Here is a 20523-nt window from a genome sequence, read left to right on the forward strand (position 1 = left end):
CTTTCCTTGACCCAAGCCTGGGAGGGAGGGTTAAAAGAGACCCCTACCATAGCTGTAATTCCCCCTAACCTACAGGCAGTGTGCAGGGCACAGAGTGAAACACTGGCGATGGGGGGGAGGGGGAGAGGTCCGACAAGGTTGAGTAGACCCAGAGTCACACGGCTGGAGGCCTCATGATCCTGCCACACCCTGTGGCAGGAAAGGACAAGAAGACAATCTTCCAAGCGGACTAGAGTGGTTGTGGGGAAGCAGCCAATGAGAGAGGCTGCAGGGAGCAGGCATTCAGGGTCCAGTAGGGTCATGTAAGAGGAGCTGCAGAACACAACAGCAGTCAGTTGCTGCCTGGAGCTGGAGAAGAGAAACCTGTGTTCCTGGCTGGCTGAAAGGGCAGCAGGACCATGGACAGCTCAGTGTGGGCAGGGACCAGGGGAGCTAAGAAGGAGTTCCTGGTTTGCTGCTGGGACTGAGTCCAGGACAGTCTGCTGGCAGGGACCAAGAGACCGAAGAAGGAGCTTCTGACTGGCTGCTGGGATTGAGTCCAACACAGCTGTGAGCAGGGACCAGGGGAGCAAAGGACCTCCTGACTGGCTGCTGGGACTGAGTAAGGACTGAGCCCAGGGAGGACTGCAAGAAGACAGTGTCTCCAGGGAGGAAGCCCTGGTGGTACAGCCCCATACCTGGGCAGGGATAAGTTAAAGATGGTAGACCCCAGAAGGGGTGTATTCTGATTAACATACAGTATGTGAGACTCAGCCGCAGGGCTGCATCACCGAAAGCTGCCTGAAAAGAGGGGTCACTGGAACTGAAAGATTGCAAACACACTCGACCAGAAGTGTGTACTTGCAAGAGACGGGTGCTGTCCTGTTACAGGGAGTTAGGGAGCAGGGAAAGAGGAGAAGCAAGAGGTCAGTATGGGAGACACAGGAGGATGGAGGGGAGACATACAGAAAAGTATGAGGGCCCTTCCTCCATTGCTGAAGGCAAGAAGCACTGGCCCCAGTTAATCAAACCTCTGAACCCCTTACCTCCTTCCACAGAATGAACTGAGTTCTGGCCTCCCTGTGCTACAATGAATAATTTCTCCTTCATTGCTTCCCCATTCTTTTCTGCAGTACCACATTTTATCACTCCCTGCCCCCTTCTCTGTGCCTTTCTCCCCTGCCCCATACATACACCATTCCTTCCTTCCTTCTTTCTGAATTGACATTCATGTAAGTGATTACAAAAATATGCAAATTAATGCATAACTAATATATAAAAGGTTTTGCTCTGATGGTTCTGGCTAGAGATTTTGTCATAATTATATCTCTTTTGAAACATAACTCAGGATTTGAGTTGGTTATCAACTATTTTATATGCACTAACATTTGTAAAAGGACATTAAAATATTTATAGCATATGTATTTAAAAATATTTTTTCCAACAAGCTTTGCACAGAGCCAAACTGCAACATGGCTGAGAAGAACTGACACTGAACATGGCTAGTGCAACCAGCAGCATTATCTTTTCTCTTCATCTAGTAAAGCTGCCCAGATTCAGAATAGAGTACATGACATACCGACGCCCTGTATAACGAAGATGCCACAACACACCTTGCTGCACAGAAAATCACTCCCACAATTTTTTCTGGACATTCCCACTGCCACAAGCCCTATCCCACAAGTAGGTGGGGCTTTTAGCCACAATCTATTCAACCCTAATAATAGTCACTTAGACTATGACCGGATTAGAGGTTTTGGTCATGGTGTAATGCAAGTTAAGTGATTCCCAATTAGTTCAAGTAAACACAATTGTGCATGCAAACCTAGACACTCTAGAATACAACCTTGGTTAAACCTAGGGCTCTCTCATATGTCAATTTTTTGGCTGAGTTCCACTCTTAACATCACTTCTTTTCATCTAATATGATTTATACAGGAGCCATCACTGTGGAACAGCATCTGGGTCTCTTGTGAGCAGGTAGGGGAGAGCAGGAAGGAATGGATCTTCACCTACACTTACCCAGGATTATTTCACAGGCGTCAGCAAGCATTGTAATGTTTCTTCTGATCTCTCTCTCAGTCTAGTGCATGCACAGACATTTGGTTTAGAGCCAAAACACACAAATAAAAAGTATAATTCCACCCAAAAATACACATACATTCTAGACATAGATAGATAGAAGCAGCTGGCATTTACCTTTACAGTCCAATTCATCAGAGTTGTCACCACAGTCATTTGTGCCATCACACATTTTGTTGTTTGAAATACAACGGCGATTGTAACAAGGCCTAAAACCTCTCCGACAGCTTCTGTTTTCTGGTAAAGTAAATGTAACAGACTTATATAGAAATTGTACACAAATAATAAATATTTTATTTAAACAAGCAAGCAAACATCCCAGGGACATTTCCTTCAGAAATGTTTACGGTAAGTTATAAAAAAATATGTGAAACTAATAATTTATTGTCCAATTGAAAGAAGTTGATGGACGAACACATAAACCAGTCAAATATTCTAATACCTCTACTACAGAAAAAAGAATCGTAAAGATTTGTGGTGGGGGAGGGCTAGCTCAGTGGTTTGAGCATTGGCCTACTAAACCCAGGGTTGTAAATTCAATCCTTGAGGGGGCCACTTAGAGATCTGGGGCAAAAAAATCAGTACTTGGTCCTGCTAGTGAAGGCAGGGGGCTGGAATCAATGACCTTTCAGAGAACTGTAGCAGGGAGATTTTTGTTATACTCTCCACTTATCTTTGTACTTTATAATACTTCCATACTAGTGTTTTCCTATTTTAAATCACTGACAATTTTAATAGAATTGTATTTAAAACTGAAAGATAAATCTATATCGCCAGAGTAGGGCTGAGAATAAGTAGGGGAAGATTTTCAGATTTAGGTAAGTAGCTAGGTGGATTTCTTTTTCTTTTTGTTTAAAGACCAGAAATGGATGACATAACGTACCTTGGGATTCATTGTACTAAATAAAAGCCAATCAATATAAAAACAATTTGAAATACATTGCATTTAATTTGAATAATTATGAAGCCAAGTTAAGAAACTGAAGCAACAATGTTTGAGAACACTTACCGCAATAAAATAGTTTTTCATCCGATTTGTCCTTACAATGAGCAACGCCATCACAGGTTAGTTGGTAGTCAATGCATTCACCATTTCCACATTCAAACTCAGAGTAAATGTTGCATGTGGAGTTTTTAGCTAAACACACACAAACAAAATACAAGTGTTCAAAGCATTTTTAATAGTTTGCATTGCACAATGAAGTTAAGCAACACACAGTTCAAAAACAAATTACTTCGTGTTTTTTGAAGACTGTGAATAGAAAGGTGTACAACTAGAATCACTGATCTTTCAGACTGGACTTGCTACCTAACCATCCTACAGCTGCTCAACTTTTAAAACCTAACCTACAAAATTAAATGTAAATATACCTGTTGTGTCTATCTTTTAGACTGTAAGCTCATTGGACATTGTAATGAGGTGTATTTGGTCCTGAGGCCCCCTGCTGGAAAACTGGAAGTCTTACCATACCCAGCTCTAGGAAAGAGTAGTAGTGGTGTGTTCTCCAGCCTGCCTAGAGAGGCTGTGGGGAAACAGCCAATCAGAGAGAGGCTGCAGGGAGCAGCCAGTCAGAGCCCAGCCGGCTCATATAAAAGGAGCTGTTGGATAGAGCAGATTAGTCACTGGCTGGACCCTGGGGAGCAAGGACAGTGCTCCAGGCTAGGTGCAGGGCTTGCACTACCTGGACTGAGCAGTTATTTGCTGGAGCCAGAGGAGCAAGGAAGGTGTTCCTGGCTGATGACTGGGACTCAAGCAAGACTTCAGCCCTGAGATAAGGGTGCAGCTGAAAGTGCTAGGGCTAAGAAGGGAAGTGGCCCACAGAAACACAGCAGCAAATAGCTAAAGGGAAGCAGCCCATGGCTGCTACTTATAGGGTCCCAGGGTTGGGACCCAGAGCACTGGGTGGGCAACTAAAATCATTAGGGGTTTGGAATGGGTTCCCTATGAGGAGAGATTAAAGAGGCTAGGACTCTTCATCTTGGAAAAGAGGAGACTAAGGGGGATATGATAGAGGTATATAAAATCATGAGTGGTGTGGAGAAAGTGAATAATGAAAAGTTATTTACTTGTTCCCATAGTATAAGAACTAGGGACCACCAAATGAAATTAATGGGCACCAGGTTTAAAACAAATAAAAGGAAGTTTTTCTTCACACAGATGCACAGTCAACCTGTGGAACTCCTTGCCTGAGGAGGTTCTGAAGGCTAGGACTATAACAGGGTATAAAAGAGAACTAGATGAATTCATGAAGGTTAAGTCCATTTATGGCTATTAGCTAGGATGGGTAAGGAATTGTGTCCCTAGCCTCTCTTTGTCAGAGGGTGGAGATGGATGGCAGGAGAGAGATCACTTGATCATTACCTGTTAGGTTCACTCCCTTTGGGGCACCTGGCGTTGGCAGACAGGATATTGGGCTGGATGGACCTTTGGTCTGACCTAGTAGGGCCATTTTTATGTTCTTACGTAAGCCCAGAGAAGGGGGCAGAAGACCCCAAAGAGGGTCAGCATTTAATTGAACTGTGTTATCTCACAAAGAGGATTAAACTGAACTGGAGAGCTGGGGTCAGGAAGGAACACTACAAAGTGAAGAGTCACCAGCGAGTGACCCTGGGGCACTGCTCCGTAATAAAGCAGTACCATTGGAAGATAGCCCATGAGGGGCTGAAGCTAATGGATCAGGGCATTACAGAGGGCACCATGAGGGGCCCCGTTGGACTTGTGCCCTGGAAGGGGCCTGTTTTGTTTGTACACCTACAGACTGTATGTGACTCAGTTGGAGGTCTGAATCTCTGAAAACCTGCTCGAGAATTTTAACTATCAACAGGGGTCACAGCAAGCAGAGCAAAACTGAGAGACTGCTGGTGCAGACACACCCAGCTGGCAGGGGCACTCACATGAGGTGAGTGGCCCCATTGCAGACAGAGGTTGTCTTTCTTTTAGGGTATGGTACAGTAATGAGGACAGTGCTGGTGCTAACCAAATAAAAAACAAATAATTTTAATTCGTTCCAGATGAGGTAAAAATAACAGAAGACTGTGATAGTTTCCCAAATGTACAGATATGCATCTAGGCAAATTAGAGGCACTGATTTTGCTGAGGTTTCTAATTATTTTTATAACTTCTGGTTTTGGCTCAGTTGTCCTCTCTCCTTTCCTGCACCAGCCCGTCATGAAATATCACATGATGCACATTAATTTCTTAATGGAAGTGTTAAAATGCTTTGTGCCTACTGAGTATTATTAATAATTCAAGATCTCTTCAGTTGAGCACAGCCAAAAACTAGAGAAAAACACCTTTATCACTATGCACCAGATGCTGCAACTAACACTCCCAACGATAATTGATGGCACTACGCAAATGTTTAGTCTGTAAACAAACAGACTCTGCAGTGGTCAGGCAGTCAATGTACTACTTCTGCAGCTGAAGTGAAGTGATGGCCTGCAAAATCTTTTCAGAAAATCAGTTGTTTATACCATACAGAGTACGTCTATATCTGCCACAAATCAACTACAGAAATGTGAAGTGTGCATGTGTTTTAATCTGTTTTCCAGAGGCAATAATGTACTTATCATTTCAAAGGAAAATGTGTATGTATGTGTAACCTCTCAACTTCTGCTTTCTCCCACATATATTTATTTATCATTAGATTAATTAGCAACAGCAGTTAGGATGGTATTCAGTATTTAAAAAAATAATGTAATTGCTTTTGACCGTCATTATAGCACACTTATTTTATAGGTGTTGGTCTAAATGACTGAACTGTTGCTGAATGATTTTATTAATCCTGGGAGGTAAAGTACAAAAAGCATATTTTGAGGAGGGGAAGGAGTGGGGTGAAGTGGTTTTCCTACTGCTATAGTTCTGGTTCTTTTCAATATCAGTCCCATTGCTCATACTAGAAGAAACAGATCTCTATAGAAGCTGAACCAATCTGATTTGAAAGAATATTTCTATTTAGCTCCAATGTGAAGATAATTATGAATGAAGAAGAGATTCACTGAAAACATGAATTCTGGATCAGGATAAAATCTGGACTATTCAGAATGGCAGTTTCAGTCAGAAACAACAACAAAAAAACCTTACAGGTATATCAGACATCCAAGTTGAGAAACTCATGACTCCTCCAAAGATTAGTTATGTGCATCTTAAAACACTTAAGAACATAAGAACATAAGAAAGGCCGTACCGGGTCAGACCAAAGGTCCATCTAGCCCAGTATCTGTCTACCGACAGTGGCCAATGCCAGGTGCCCCAGAGGGAGTGAAGCTAACAGGCAATGATCAAGTGATCTCTCTCCTGCCATCCATCTCCATCCTCTGACGAACAGAGGCTAGGGACACCATTCTTACCCATCCTGGCTAATAGCCATTTATGGACTTAGCCACCATGAATTTATCCAGTCCCCTTTTAAACATTGTTATAGTCCTAGCCTTCACAACCTCCTCAGGTAAGGAGTTCCACAAGTTGACTGTGCGCTGCGTGAAGAAGAACTTCCTTTTATTTGTTTTAAACCTGCTGCCTATTAATTTCATTTGGTGACCCCTAGTTCTTGTATTATGGGAATAAGTAAATAACTTTTCCTTATCCACTTTCTCAACATCACTCATGATTTTATATACCTCTATCATGTCCCCCCTTAGTCTTCTCTTTTCCAAACTGAAGAGTCCTAGCCTCTTTAATCTTTCCTCATATGGGACCCTCTCTAAACCCCTAATCATTTTAGTTGCTCTTTTTTGAACCTTTTCTAGTGCTAGAATATCTTTTTTGAGGTGAGGAGACCACATCTGTACACAGTATTCGAGATGTGGGCGTACCATGGATTTATATAAGGGCAATAATATACTCTCAGTCTTATTCTCTATCCCCTTTTTAATGATTCCTAACATCCTGTTTGCTTTTTTGACCGCCTCTGCACACTGCGTGGACATCTTCAGAGAACTATCCACGATAACTCCAAGATCTTTTTCCTGACTCGTTGTAGCTAAATTAGCCCCCATCATGTTGTATGTATAGTTGGGGTTATTTTTTCCAATGTGCATTACTTTACATTTATCCACATTAAATTTCATTTGCCATTTTGTTGCCCAATCACTTAGTTTTGTGAGATCTTTTTGAAGTTCTTCACAATCTGCTTTGGTCTTAACTATCTTGAGAAGTTTAGTATCATCTGCAAACTTTGCCACCTCACTGTTTACCCCTTTCTCCAGATCATTTATGAATAAATTGAATAGGATTGGTCCTAGGACTGACCCTTGGGGAACACCACTAGTTACCCCTCTCCATTCGGAGAATTTACCATTAATTCCTACCCTTTGTTCCCTGTCCTTTAACCAGTTCTCAATCCATGAAAGGACCTTTCCTTTTATCCCATGACAGCTTAATTTACGTAAGAGCCTTTGGTGAGGGACCTTGTCAAAGGCTTTCTTCCTATACCTATACCTTTCTTACCCCATTTTTTATTGTTTAGAAACAAATAATTATTATTATTATTTAGGATCCTGGGAATTACAATGCTGAATCAGACTCAGAGCCCATCCAGTTCTGTTCAATATCTTCATCAATGATTTAGATTGGGGTGGACAAACTTTTTGGCCCAAGGGCCACATTGAGGTTGCAAAACTGTGTGGAGGGCTGGGTAGGGAAGGCTGTGACTCCCCAAACAGCCTGGCCTCCACCCCCTATCCACCCTCTCCCACTTCCTGCCCCCTGACTGCCCCCCTCAGAACCTGTGACCCATCCAACCCCCTGCTCCTTGTCCTCTGACTGCCCCCTCCCGGGACCCCCACCACCCCTAACTGCCGCCCCTGGACACCACCCTCTATCCAACCCTCACTGCCCCGTCCCCTGACTGCCCCAACCCCTATCCACACCCCTACCCCGACAGGCCCCCCTGGAACTCCCACGCCTATCTAACACCCCCGATCCCCATCCTCTGATCTCTATCCATACCCCCACCCCCCGACAGGCTCCCAGGGACTCTCACGCTTATCCAATCCACCCTGTTCCTGGCCCCTGACCACCTCTGCCCCAGAAGCTCCTCCCCATCCAACTGCCCCCTGCTCCCTGTCCCCTGACTGCCCCCCAGAATCCCCCACCCCTTATCCAACCCCCTAGCCACCTTACCATGCTGCTCAGAGCAGCGTGTCTGGCAGCCGTGGCGCCCGGCCGGAGCTAGACATGCTGCCGCTCTACTTGGCCGGAGTGTGCCGCTCTGCTGCCCAGAGCCCTGCCCGCACAGTGGCATGGCTGCGGGGGAGGGGAGGCAGCAGGGGAGGGGCCAGGGACTAACTTCCCTGGCCGGGAGCTCAAGGTCCGGGCAGGCCGGTCCCACAGGCCAGATGTGGCCCACAGGCCATAGTTTCCCCACCTCTGATTTAGATAATGGCATACAGAGTACACTAATAGAGGCTGCGGATGATACCAAGTGGGGAGGGGTTGCAAGTGCTTTTGAGGGATTAAAATTCTAAATGATCTGGACAAACTGGAGAAATGGTCTGAAGTAAATAGGATGGGGGTCATAGTGGACCACAAGCTAAATGAGTCAACAGTGTAATGCTGTTGCAAAAAAAGCAAACATCATTCTGGGATGTATTAGCAGGAGTATTATAAGCAAGACATGAGAAGTAATTCTTGGGCTCTACTCTGCTCTGATTAGGCCTCAACTGGAGTACTGTTTCCAGTTCTGGGCACCACATGTCAGGAAGATGTGGACAATTTGAGGAAAGTCCAGAGAAGAGCAACAAAAATGATTAAAGATCTAGAAAACATGACCTATGAGGGAAGATTTAAAAAGTTGGGTTTGTTTACTCTGGAAAAGAGAAGACTGAGAGGGGAAATGATAACAGTTTTCAAGTATGTAAAATATTGTTACAAGGAGGAGGAAGAAAAATAGTTTTTCTTAACCTCTGAGGATGGGACAAGAAGCAATGGGCTTAATTTGCAGCAAGGGAGGTTTAGGTTGGACATTTGGAAAAATGTCTTAACTGTCCGGGTAGTTAAGCACTGGAATAAATTGCCTAGGGAGGTTGTGAATATCCATCATTGAAGATTTTTAAGAGCAGGTTAGACAAACAGGAATGGTCTAGATATTTAGTCCTGTCATGAGAGCAGAGGTCTGGATTAGATGACCTCTCAAGGTTCCTTCCAGTTCTGTGATTCTAATCTATTATCCTGTTTCTGACAGTGTTCAACACCAGATGCTTCAGTGGAAGGTGCAGGAAACACACAGTAAGCACAGTAATCTCCCAGTTTAAAGTCTCATCCTAATAGCCAGTGATTGGGTTAAACCAAGGGTGGGCAAACTACAGGCTGGGGGCCACATCTGGCCCATCAAATCTTTTAATCAGGCCCTTGAGCTCCAGCCACTCAGCACAGCTCCCGGAAGCAGCAGCATATCCTCCGTCCAGCTCCTATGCGTAGGGCAGCCAGGGAGCTGCCCAAGTGCCAACTCTGCAGTTCCCATTTGCTGGGAACCATGGCCAATGAGAGCTGCAGGAGTGGTGCCTGCGGACAGGAGCAGTGTGTGGAGCCCCCTGGCTGCCCCTCTGCATAGGAGCAGGAGCTGGAACAAGCCACTGCTTCCAGGAGCTGCTTGAGGTAAATGCTGCCCAGAGCCTGCACCCATGACCTCCTCCTGTGCAACAATCTCCTGCCCCAGCCTGGAGCCCCCTCTTGCACCCTGAACCCCTAATTTATGGCCCAACTCTGGAACCTGCACCCCCAGCCCAGAGTCTGTACCTCTTCCCACATCCCAACCCCCTACTTCAGCCTGGAACCCCCTCCCAGACCCCAAACCACTGTGCTCCACCCCCAACCTCCTTCCATACCCTGAACTCTTCATTTCTGGCCCCACCCCAGATCCCGTACCCCCAGCCGGCGCCCTCCTGCACCCCAACTCCCATTTTATGAGCATTTATGGCCCGACATACAATTTCCATATCCAGATGTGGCCCTCAGGCCAAAAAGTTTGTCCACCACTAAACCCTGAAGTATTAGGATTTTATCCATTCCAATTTTTTTTCCACTATTTGAAAAAACTCTGGAAATTCTTGTTATCCATATAAACACCCATTTTTCCTTTGAATCTTACTAAATTTTTGACATCAGTATCTTGTGGAATAAGTTTCACAGTCTAATTATGCACTATGTGAAAAAGTATTTCCTTTTATCAGTTTTGAATTAGCTACAATTCAATGTAAATGACTGTCCCTTTGTTCTTGTGTTTTGTGTGTGTGTGTGTGTGTGTGTGTGTGTGTGTGTGTGTGTGTGTGTGTGTGTGAGAGAGAGAGAGAGAGAGACAGAGACAGAGAATAGAAGCTCCTGATCTCCCTTCTTTATATACCTGTATCATGTCCCCTCTTATCTGTCTCCTTTCTAAGTTAAACAATACCAATATTTTCAGTCTGTCTTCACATGAGAGATTTTCCAGTGATCATTCTCATTACCCTTCTCTGAACCCCCTCTAACTCTGCAATACATTTTATGATATGGGGTGACCAGCAGTTCACACAGTATTCTAGATGGAAACATAGCGACTCATATAATGACACTACAGTGTTTTTGTAAACCTAAAGTTAAGATTGCTTATTTTTCACATAACTTGAGGACCTTGCATGAGGAGGCACAAGGAATATACTGACGCTGTGGCAATTGAGGATTGTACCGCTTTGGAGGCATATAAATGCCATACCATGCTACAGACTTAATTATATTGTGGAACTTATTGCAAACCAGCTGTATGACCCATTCTCTCTCTCAGTTCTGAACTGTAGGTCATTACCAGTACTTTTAGGGCTACACAGGACATATGCTTCTTTACTTAGTTACTAAAGTCTTAATTAACATTTTCTGGAAATACTGAAAATACAATCGCAATTGATCACTACTGGCATTGATTTCACAGCTAGACTATAATCTGCTGCTCTGTAACAAAGTTACAGGTTTAATTAACATCTTTGTTACTACTAAAAATCATCTGTACAACTCATTATATCACAATTATATAGCCAGTTGGAAGGGATTTTGCTGAAAGGCCTTCAAATCTAATGCACATTAATGGCGTATTACTTTACCACTGCAACTTTTCTTTAGATCAACTGTATCTACTCTGTTATGAAAGAAAAGTTTTCATTTTCATCCTACTACATATTTAAATACAAGCAAAAAGGACTTTTATGTTATTTTAAGGACCTTTTAATAATAAAATATAAAGGACCAGCTTTAAACCACAGTGTACCACGTGCACGTGCTGGGTATGGGGGGAAAGGATGCAGAGAATGTAGGGCTGATCTGCAATAATTTATTAATACTGTATGGGACTGGTTATTGAGATAGCTACTGTATAGCTATATTGGGTTACTGGAATGTTTACTGTATGCATATATTGCCTTATTTTAATAACAAGTTGTTAACAAAAAGACAACACAGTTGATCCAGATATAACACCTCCTGTTAAAGAGATCAAGAGGTTAAGGGACAACACCTGAGCTATTAGATGCAAAGCTAATTCCAGGCGCTGGCCAGTTGTTTTGCCAAGGATGGGAGTCTAAAGATCAAAAGTACAGTAACAGTTAAAGTAGTTCTCCAAAGAGAGGGCAGTTGTCAGGGGCTGTTCATGAGGCACAGGCTGATGCAGATACAGGTCCTGTGGAGAGATCTGAAGCAGTTGGGCCTTCCTACACTTCAGGGGGATGATAAGCATTAGGAAAGATAGAAGGGAACATGGACTGTTTTATAGTTTTAAAATCTTTTTTCTTTACTGCTGTACTGCATTCCTATTGTTAAGATTCAGTAACCCTTTGTTTTAAGAGATTTGTGTGGTCAAAGGCTCAAGTCCTAATACCTGAGGGGGTGGGGGTTGCACTCAGAGAGACTTGATAGGGGCTGCTAACTGGGTAACCATGACAAAGGAATCAAATTACAGTAGGGCCAGTTGGAGGATTTCTGGCTAATTCAGACATAAGGAGTGGCATATACTCCACTCCAAATCAGCAGGGCCGCCCAGAGGATTCAGGGGGCCTGGGGCAAAGCAATTTCGGGGGCCCCTTCCATAAAAAAAAGTTGCAATACTATAGATTACTGTATTCTCATGGGGGGCCCTGCGAGGCCTGCGGCAAATTGCCCCACTTGCCGGCCCTTCTGAGCAGCCCTGCAAATCAGACCAGTTTTGCTTGCTGATGGGGTTGGGTGGAAGAGGGAGCAGAGGCATGTCAGTGCTCCACATTCTGAATGTGACTAGTCCTCTAAGCAGGGACACGAGATGTCCCCTCTCCCAGCCTGCACAAGACCAAGAACATTAGGTGTGTGGGTGGGGTAAGGGCAAGACAATTATACTATCCACTCTCAAAATCAAACATCAGAACAAGATTAATGCAAAGGGTGCACATGCTGCATCCTTTCAAATCACAATACAGGGATAGGCAACCTATGACACGCGTGCCAAAGGCAGCTTGCGAGCTGATTTTCAGTGGCACTCACACTGCCTGTGTCCTGGCCACCAGTCCTGGGGGCTCTGCATATTAATTTAATTTTAAATGAAGCTTCTTAAACATTTTAAAAACCTTATTTACTTTACATACAACAATAGCTTAGTTATATATTATAGACTTATAGAAAGAGACCCTCTAAAAATGTTAAAATGTATTACTGGCAAGTGAAACCTTAAATTAGAGTGACACCATTTCTGAAAGGTTGCCGACCCCTACACTAGCAGCTACTTCTCCCCACATGCACACCAATTCAGCACCAGATACAATATGGCCAATAATAGCCACAATGGATCTCCAGTGATTCTTCAACTACTTTATAAAAGGTTTAGCTCTCTCTCCTCTTCCTCACACTATTTTGTGTCACGGGGTGTCCAGTAGAGAACTAGAAAGATGTCTGTGGACAATGGCTTTGGAATAACTGATTTATAACACCTTTCGTCCTAAAGGGTCCTGAACACAGTACAAACTTATGTATACAAATTTATATACAACTATATTCAATAATAATTTAAGCAACACCCGGGCATGTTGGAATCTGACAATTATAATGCTACACATTTTAGGACAGGAAGTGAATACTGTATCCAACTGACGGGGAAAAAAATACACCAGGGAACTGAAATAGACTATAACTAGTCAAGCTGGAATTTGGCCAGGACACTAAGGTTAACATCCTTACTCTTACAAAATGTTGCATGGGATCTTTATTGGATATAAATGTCAAAACTTTAGTTGTACATTCAAAAGATGTCATCTCCATTAACACAGTTCCTTCTAAAATCATTCTGGGGCATTGCTTAAGACTGAGAGAGAAGAAAGACACTTACTGAAGCACCAACGTTACTTCCGACAATAAATATAAGCTGTAGAGGTCTCAAATCCAAGTAATGGGTTGGCCCAAACCAATTTTATTTGTGAGATCTGACAGGACCACACCATGGTGGATCACGACATCGACTAATATTACTTACTCACACATCTGTTGTCATCTATCAGCATTCGATCCCCCCTACATGAACAGTTCACTCGACCATCAGGAGTCAGAAGGCACAAGTCATGACAGCCTCCATTCATTTGTGCACAGGGAGACAGTTCACCTGAAAAATAAAGAACTTTTGTATTATCAAGTTAATAAAAACAGGCCATCTTCTATTAACTTTGTGGTATCTGCTTCAATGCTTGGTATTATTTGAAAGATCAGACTTCAATGCAGTTCAGTCTCCTGGTAAATGTGTTATGGGTCACTGATACATTGACAGCTTTCAAATAAAAGTCTCTATATATACCAGTTAGGTAGGAATGCCATGATGCCGGAGAGGTTACTGTATTAAATAAGATGGAGCTACTTTTAGCAGAGGTGTAAAATGATTAAATGAAACATCCAAAAATGACAAATATTTACAAAGAATCTACTAAATACTTTTCCATTTCTGAATGCTCAAGCCAGAAAAATATACACAGTATTCCAAGAAAATTTAATTTCTTTGGAAAAGGACTGTTCTCTATCTTTTAGTTAATATGCCACATAATGAAAAGAAGAGGTTATGAAATGCCATAACATATAATTTGATGAAAGCTAATCTAAATTTCTGAAAGCAACTATATATAATTAAGAACCCATTATATTTTGTTTTGTAACTTACAATTGTTAGTATCATTGGCAACAGCAATGATGCCCATTGGCTGATGTGGTATATCAGATCGAAGAACTTTTGTATCTCCTCCTGTATATTTATTGGAGCGAAGAATAGATCGTCTCACCCAGTCTGACCAAAAGATATAGTCATTATATACAGCCAGGCTGAGAAAAGTGCCTGGTCCAGACTTGACAATTACCTGAAGTACAGAAATACATAAGAAAAGCATTTAGATGGCAATCCGATGTAGATTTTTTTACTTATTCAACCAACCTGTATTTTAATAATAACTGAGGGAAAGGAGACCAAGGCAGAGAATATTAATAGACATTAAGGAAAGCAAGGCTAATTGGGAGACCTCAGTTAGAAGTTAGAACATATTATTTGAATAAAGAATGGGTGAGGGAGTGTTGCCTGGTGCTTTGAGTAGGGGATTAACACAGGCTCTGCAATGACTCACTGTGTCTCTTTGGACAAATCACCTGTACCTCAGTTTACCAGTATCATAAAACAGAAATAATACTACTTATCTACAGTAATTTACAAGGGTGTTGTGAGGATTCACTTATTTATTTATTACTACAAAAGTTTTAAAATGCAATTACAGCTGCCCATATGGTGCTTTGCGTGCCCATTGCATAAAATAAAAAACACAGCATAAAAATATCCACCTTAGCTGCCTTATCAAAAAGGGGACAAAATGATTCTGCAGCATGCCTGGAAGGTTAACAAATCTGATTTCTGGCTAATCAAGGTGGGGAGTAAGTTTCAAAATTGAAGACTGCTCCCTGAGATCATTCTGTCAGGAGCTCCTTCTCATTTATATTCAGGGAGATGCAGGCCAAGTTAATGAATGTTCGTAAAGTGTTTTGAGATTCCCAGATGAAAGAGGTCATATAAATGCAACTGAATATTACTAAATTACATTCCACTGTTCAAAACTTAGAGTTATTTAAAATATGGATTGTGGTTCACTATATAGTATATTGTCAAAGACTTTGAACAAGTGGAAATATTATTCCCACAGATATAGTTTCTGTTTTTCATCTCATTCCAGATGATGACTTTCCTAAAAAATAATAGAAAGACATGGGCCACTGCTTATTTGACAACACAGGCACCAGTAGAGAATATAAACAATGCAGTAAATATTAATTAAGAAAATTTTATTTTCCTTATCACTCAGAAACTCTACTAGATTAAATTCTAGACTGAAGAACTAACCCCAAATTACATTATTTTCTCTGAGTGAACAATTACGGATTTTTAACTTTTAATGCTGCTATTTCAGAAAAAATACATCTGTGTTCTGCTCTAGTCACTTATAGAATGATGTATATATGAAAAGTACGTAACAAGAAGAATAAAATCTTATAGAATGATTGTTTAATAACAAAACCCTCCCTGCCTCTGAGGTGTAATATTTTTAATTCCTCAGTAATTCATAAAATACCTAGGAAAAGCTTTGGACACGAGATAGATCTTCCAGAGTTCCCTAAAAGTCAAAGGAATTAAGCGCTATCAGATTCTGGGTGCAGGGATAAAATGCGTTCCAGAGACAAAGATTCCTTCCTGAAAATGCACCCCCCACGGTCCCTCCTATTTCAGTGGAAGAGTGGTTAGCTCAAGTACCTCAATCGACCTAACCGTTGTAGTGTCGCAGCAGAAGGGTAGCTCCAAACCAAACTACTGGGAAATCCCTATTGATTTATTTTATTTAATCCCCAATTGCACAATCTTTACAAAACTGACAGCCATACTGACAACTTGGTTGAAGCCAACAGGCCATATTTACAGAAATTTACAATAATTTTCTATCAATTTGTATTCTTCATTGGTCATTTACAATAAAACAGACTATGAATACTTTTTAAAATATATGTTTTAATGACCATAAATCATGTTTTCTTGCTTGTTCTTCCTTCCCCACATTTCCTATTTCCTTTTCTCTCCTTTACTTCTCTCACACCATTTCTTTTTTCTCCCTCTTTTATTCTCCATTAGATTTTTTCTTCTTCCTATTTCCCCTATCATGTTTCCTCTGTTAACTAACACCTCCTCTTGTCCCCTATGTTCTTCAATCCCTTCCCGTACATTCTGTCTTCTCCTATCTCCCTCCAACCTCCATTCTTGAATCTTTCTTTTCTATCTGCCTCCTCAACACACTCATTGTTATCTCTCTTTGGCTCTCAATTTCCAAAGTACTCTCTCTTCCCCAATCATCCCTGTTTCTCCCATCCTTTTCTTTTTTCTCCACTCCTTTCCAACAGTGTTTCTCCTCAAGGCTCAGGCTAATCATGTGTCTGAAAACGGAGTCCCTCTCTCTTGATGGCCAACTGCAACCATTCCTAGTGTGCTTTACTATGGAAGTTACTGATGCATACACTAAACATTAACTCCATCCTGAAGTTGTCTTTTGTCTAAAAATAAACTGCCGAACAAACACTTCAGTTATTAGCAAAATAAAGTCAAACCTCGATCAGCATTACTTCAGTAATGATCAGTTCTACTACTCTCTCCTCAAAATCTGAAAATTGTGTGTATTTTAATCACTAACATCAACCTATACAATACACGTACCCATGCCATTGACAATAAAGGTTCTATTAACTTCATGTTGTTTAAAATTTACATTTTATATTTTTCTCTAAAACAATCTAAAAAAGGTGAAGTACTAAACACAACTCTGAACAGTTTGTTTTTATTTTAAGAAGCTATATTGATATTATGTATACTACAAAATAATGGATTCATCAGTACTGGCAATATCTATTATATGTCTCACCACGTTCTTCATATCATCCCACTTATATGTTGTTCTTTACATACCAATACAAATTTATTTATGTTTTTAATTTACTTACACAGATATAACTACCTTCAGAGAATGTTAAAGAGCCAAATCACTCAAATAGGAAAAAATAGAATTAAGGTTGCTAATGATTAAATCACTTCCCTTGCTTGAATGCATTATGATATAGTCTTTAATAACATTATCACATACTATTTTTTCACAGGAATAGGTAGCTACGGAACCAATCCTATAAATTTACACAATGAAGTTCTACTGACTTCAGTGGAACTGTTCACAATGCTTTAATTTAACCATGTCTTGAAATCATCCAGATTCTCCTCAAAAAACCACAAAAGTGAGATCCACAGAACTGATGTCAGCAGAGCTATGACAATTTACACCTGCTGAAGATCTGCCACATAAATTATATACACATACGTTAGGATATGCCTGTTGAATGCAAGTAGTTTACAAACAACACTCTGAAGGATAAAGGATGTAAAGTGGCCAAAAGGCAAACAGATGTCTTACAAAAAAGATAGCCAGGGATACACATGGGATTAGGTTTGCTATTTAACAGGCAATTATAGTAAGATAGTACTAAGTAGCTATGTCTTTCTTTAATCTTCATTTCATAATAATAAAATTATATATATATATATATATATATATATATATATATATATATATATATATATAATTATGAAATGATGATTATCCAGAGTGACATAGTTAATTTATTTTTTAACTGGGAAACAAGAATGATTTTTGCATTTTCATAGTCAAAAACTATACAATACTTTTTGGTGGTCTTTACTTAACCCAAATGTAAGCTAACATACTTCATTACTTGTAAAGAGAATAAGATAAAATAATATAATGAAGAAGACCAAGACTGAAACTGTATACAATCCCAAGATGATAATTCTCATTTTATGAACTAAACAGCTTTCCTGTAGAACTGATTACATATGGAGTAGTACAGTATTACTGTACAGAAGTACAGTGCTTCTGATTCTCATCACCCTTACAGAAACCTATACAATGTTGTAACTCCATGGAATTCACTGATATTACTCCTTATTTATACTGGTGTAAGTGAAATCCCCATTGTTCTACGTGGGGCCCCAGCCCTCATTTACTGCACACTATTCAAAGTCTGCCCTGAAGAAAGAGTAATTAAATTCCTCATGGGCTTCTCTATGGTGTTCATCATAATAGTATCTAAGTGCTTCACAAAGATTAATAAACTTATTTTTACAATAACCCTGTGACGTTAGGGAATATTATCCACATTTTAAAGATGGGGAACTGAGGCACAGAGATTAAGTCGAAAGTATCCACTAATTTTGAGTGGCTAATCTGAGATGCCTAGGAGTTGATATTTTTCAGAGTGCTTAGCATTGTATAGCACTTTATATGTTGAAAGCACAACTGCCATTGACTCCAGCTGCAACAATGAGTGCTCAGCACCAGGGCTGGCTCCAGGGGTTATGCTGCCCCAAGCAGCAAAAAAAAAAAAAAAAAAGCTGCAATCGGGATCTGCGGCAATTCGGCGGCTGGTCCTTTGCTCTGAGCAGGAGTGAGGGACCCTCTGCCGAATTGCTGCCGAATACCTGAAGTGGCCGCCCCAAGCACCTGCTTGCTAAGCTGGTGCCTGGAGCTGGCCCTGTAAATCAGACCCCAAAGTATCAAGTTAGGAACCCAGAAAATAAGGAACACACATTTACACACATTTAATGAACACCTGTGAAAAATCTGGTTTAAGTAATTTGCCTAGCATCACATACAGACACTGGGGAAGAGGCAGAAATAGAATCCAATTATCTAGGGCAGCATTTAATCGCCTTAATCATGAGACAATCATTTCTCTTTCTGCAATCCCCTGCCTCATTCATTACACACCTTCCAACTTTTTCATCAGATGAAGCAGGGGTCCTGAAGACAACGGCTTCCTTTACTTTAAAGGTGAATCTCTCACGGGAAAACTCAGTTTTGTCTCTGCTATGTCTACTTATGTGATGCTGGACTGGGAGAGAGGCAGGTTGGAAGGGACAGGGCAGGAGGAGTCATTCTTAGGGGGAATAGGTAGAAGAGCCTATGCCCATTAAAGTGCATAGTGCACCAAGAGCCTGCAGCCAAAGATTCCTGAGCATTATTCTGCTGTCAGCAAAGATCTGTGAAACCCAATGGGAAAATGTCCCATACCCTCCTGTACTGTTCCACATACAGGATGACAACCTACCACTGCTATCACTTACTCTCTTAGCTCAAGCAGCAGAGAGATCTGTGCGGTGGATCTCAAGGTTCCACCCTGCTGATGAACCATGGGAGGGAGTCAATGTGGTGCCATGTGATGGAATGTCTATTACTTCAGTTTGCTTTTCAAAAAAACCTAGGAGGAGATTACACACATACAAACTACAGTTCTCAAGCAACTTTAATCCAGCCTCCTTGTGCATATGCATTATGATCCAGTGACACATCACAATGATCCAGTGACACTGAACTGACAGAGTTCCCAGGGGAGTTGTTCAATGCACTTATTATTGTGACCAATGATGAGGGAACAAAACTCTTTTCAGAATGTTGGCTCTGTTTGTCCACCAAATCAAAGATTCTACAATGTTCTGTAGTATGCTGATTAGCATGTGAAGATTATCCAGGTTAGGTTTGAGCCAACCAATGTTAAACCAACCAAAGTAGCATTGGCCTCCTTCTGAGATGAGGAAATGGAGTGATAAATTCACTCCCATGAGACCCATTAGATCGAAAAATAATATTAATTTATGTGTTTAATAAGGATTAATCTCCAAAATATATCACACTGTGTTCAGAAATCTTTCCTCTGGAAGGAAATCCCTTCCTGCTTCTAAGTCCAGTACCAATCCTATAAAGAAGATTCTTTAAATTGGGCAGATATTTGATTTCTTGACATTTAGAAGAAGTCCTACATCTATTAGAAGGGAAGTTATAAACTGAATGTGAGTCAACATATCCTCATGTGAGGTTGACTTCAGCAGCCAGTTGTCTAAGTATGGGTAAAAAACAATACTGTGTTTTCTGAGATGTGCCACTTCCACAGAAAGGCACTTTGTAAAGACACTTTGTGCTGTAGAAAGCCCAAATAGTAGGCACTTGTATTGAAAATGTCTCTATCTCACCATGAAAACAGATACTTTGGATGATTTGGCCAAGTAGAAATATGTATCCTTTAAATCAAGAGTTGAGAACCAATCCATGCTTGTGATGAGGGAATGATGGAGGCTAGAATTAATATTCAAAACTGAAACTTCCAGATAAATATCTTCAACTTTCTTAAATCTAAAATTGGATGGACCCCCATCTTCCCATATTTTTTCTATTTCAGGATATATCTTTAATAAAAGCCTTGACCCCATAAATCTTCAGAAACTTCCTTTAGAGCCCCTTTTAGAAGCAATTTCTGGCCTTATGACAGAACACCACCTGCATGAGATTGTTCCCTGAAATGGGAAGGGTAGGAAGTAGTGTTTGGAACTGTATTGTATCACACTTTTCCAT

The 20523-nt window shown here is 41.1% G+C and overlaps 1 protein-coding gene across 1 annotated transcript in view; it reads right to left on the bottom strand.

Annotated features, from left to right (window-relative positions):
- The window catches only part of LRP1B (LDL receptor related protein 1B), a 1288869-nt gene that overhangs the window by 262324 nt on the left and 1006022 nt on the right, over positions 1-20523 (bottom strand). Inside the window, exons 46-49 of the mRNA XM_045032831.1 lie at positions 14193-14385; positions 13521-13646; positions 3071-3199; positions 2179-2298 (exon numbers count right to left, since the gene is read on the bottom strand). Coding sequence (XP_044888766.1) covers positions 2179-2298; positions 3071-3199; positions 13521-13646; positions 14193-14385 — 568 coding nt within the window. The remainder of the gene's footprint in view (positions 1-2178; positions 2299-3070; positions 3200-13520; positions 13647-14192; positions 14386-20523) is intronic.

The sequence above is a fragment of the Mauremys mutica genome, chromosome 10 (genome assembly GCF_020497125.1).
Source record: "Mauremys mutica isolate MM-2020 ecotype Southern chromosome 10, ASM2049712v1, whole genome shotgun sequence".
In the NCBI taxonomy this organism is placed as follows: Eukaryota; Metazoa; Chordata; order Testudines; family Geoemydidae; genus Mauremys; species Mauremys mutica.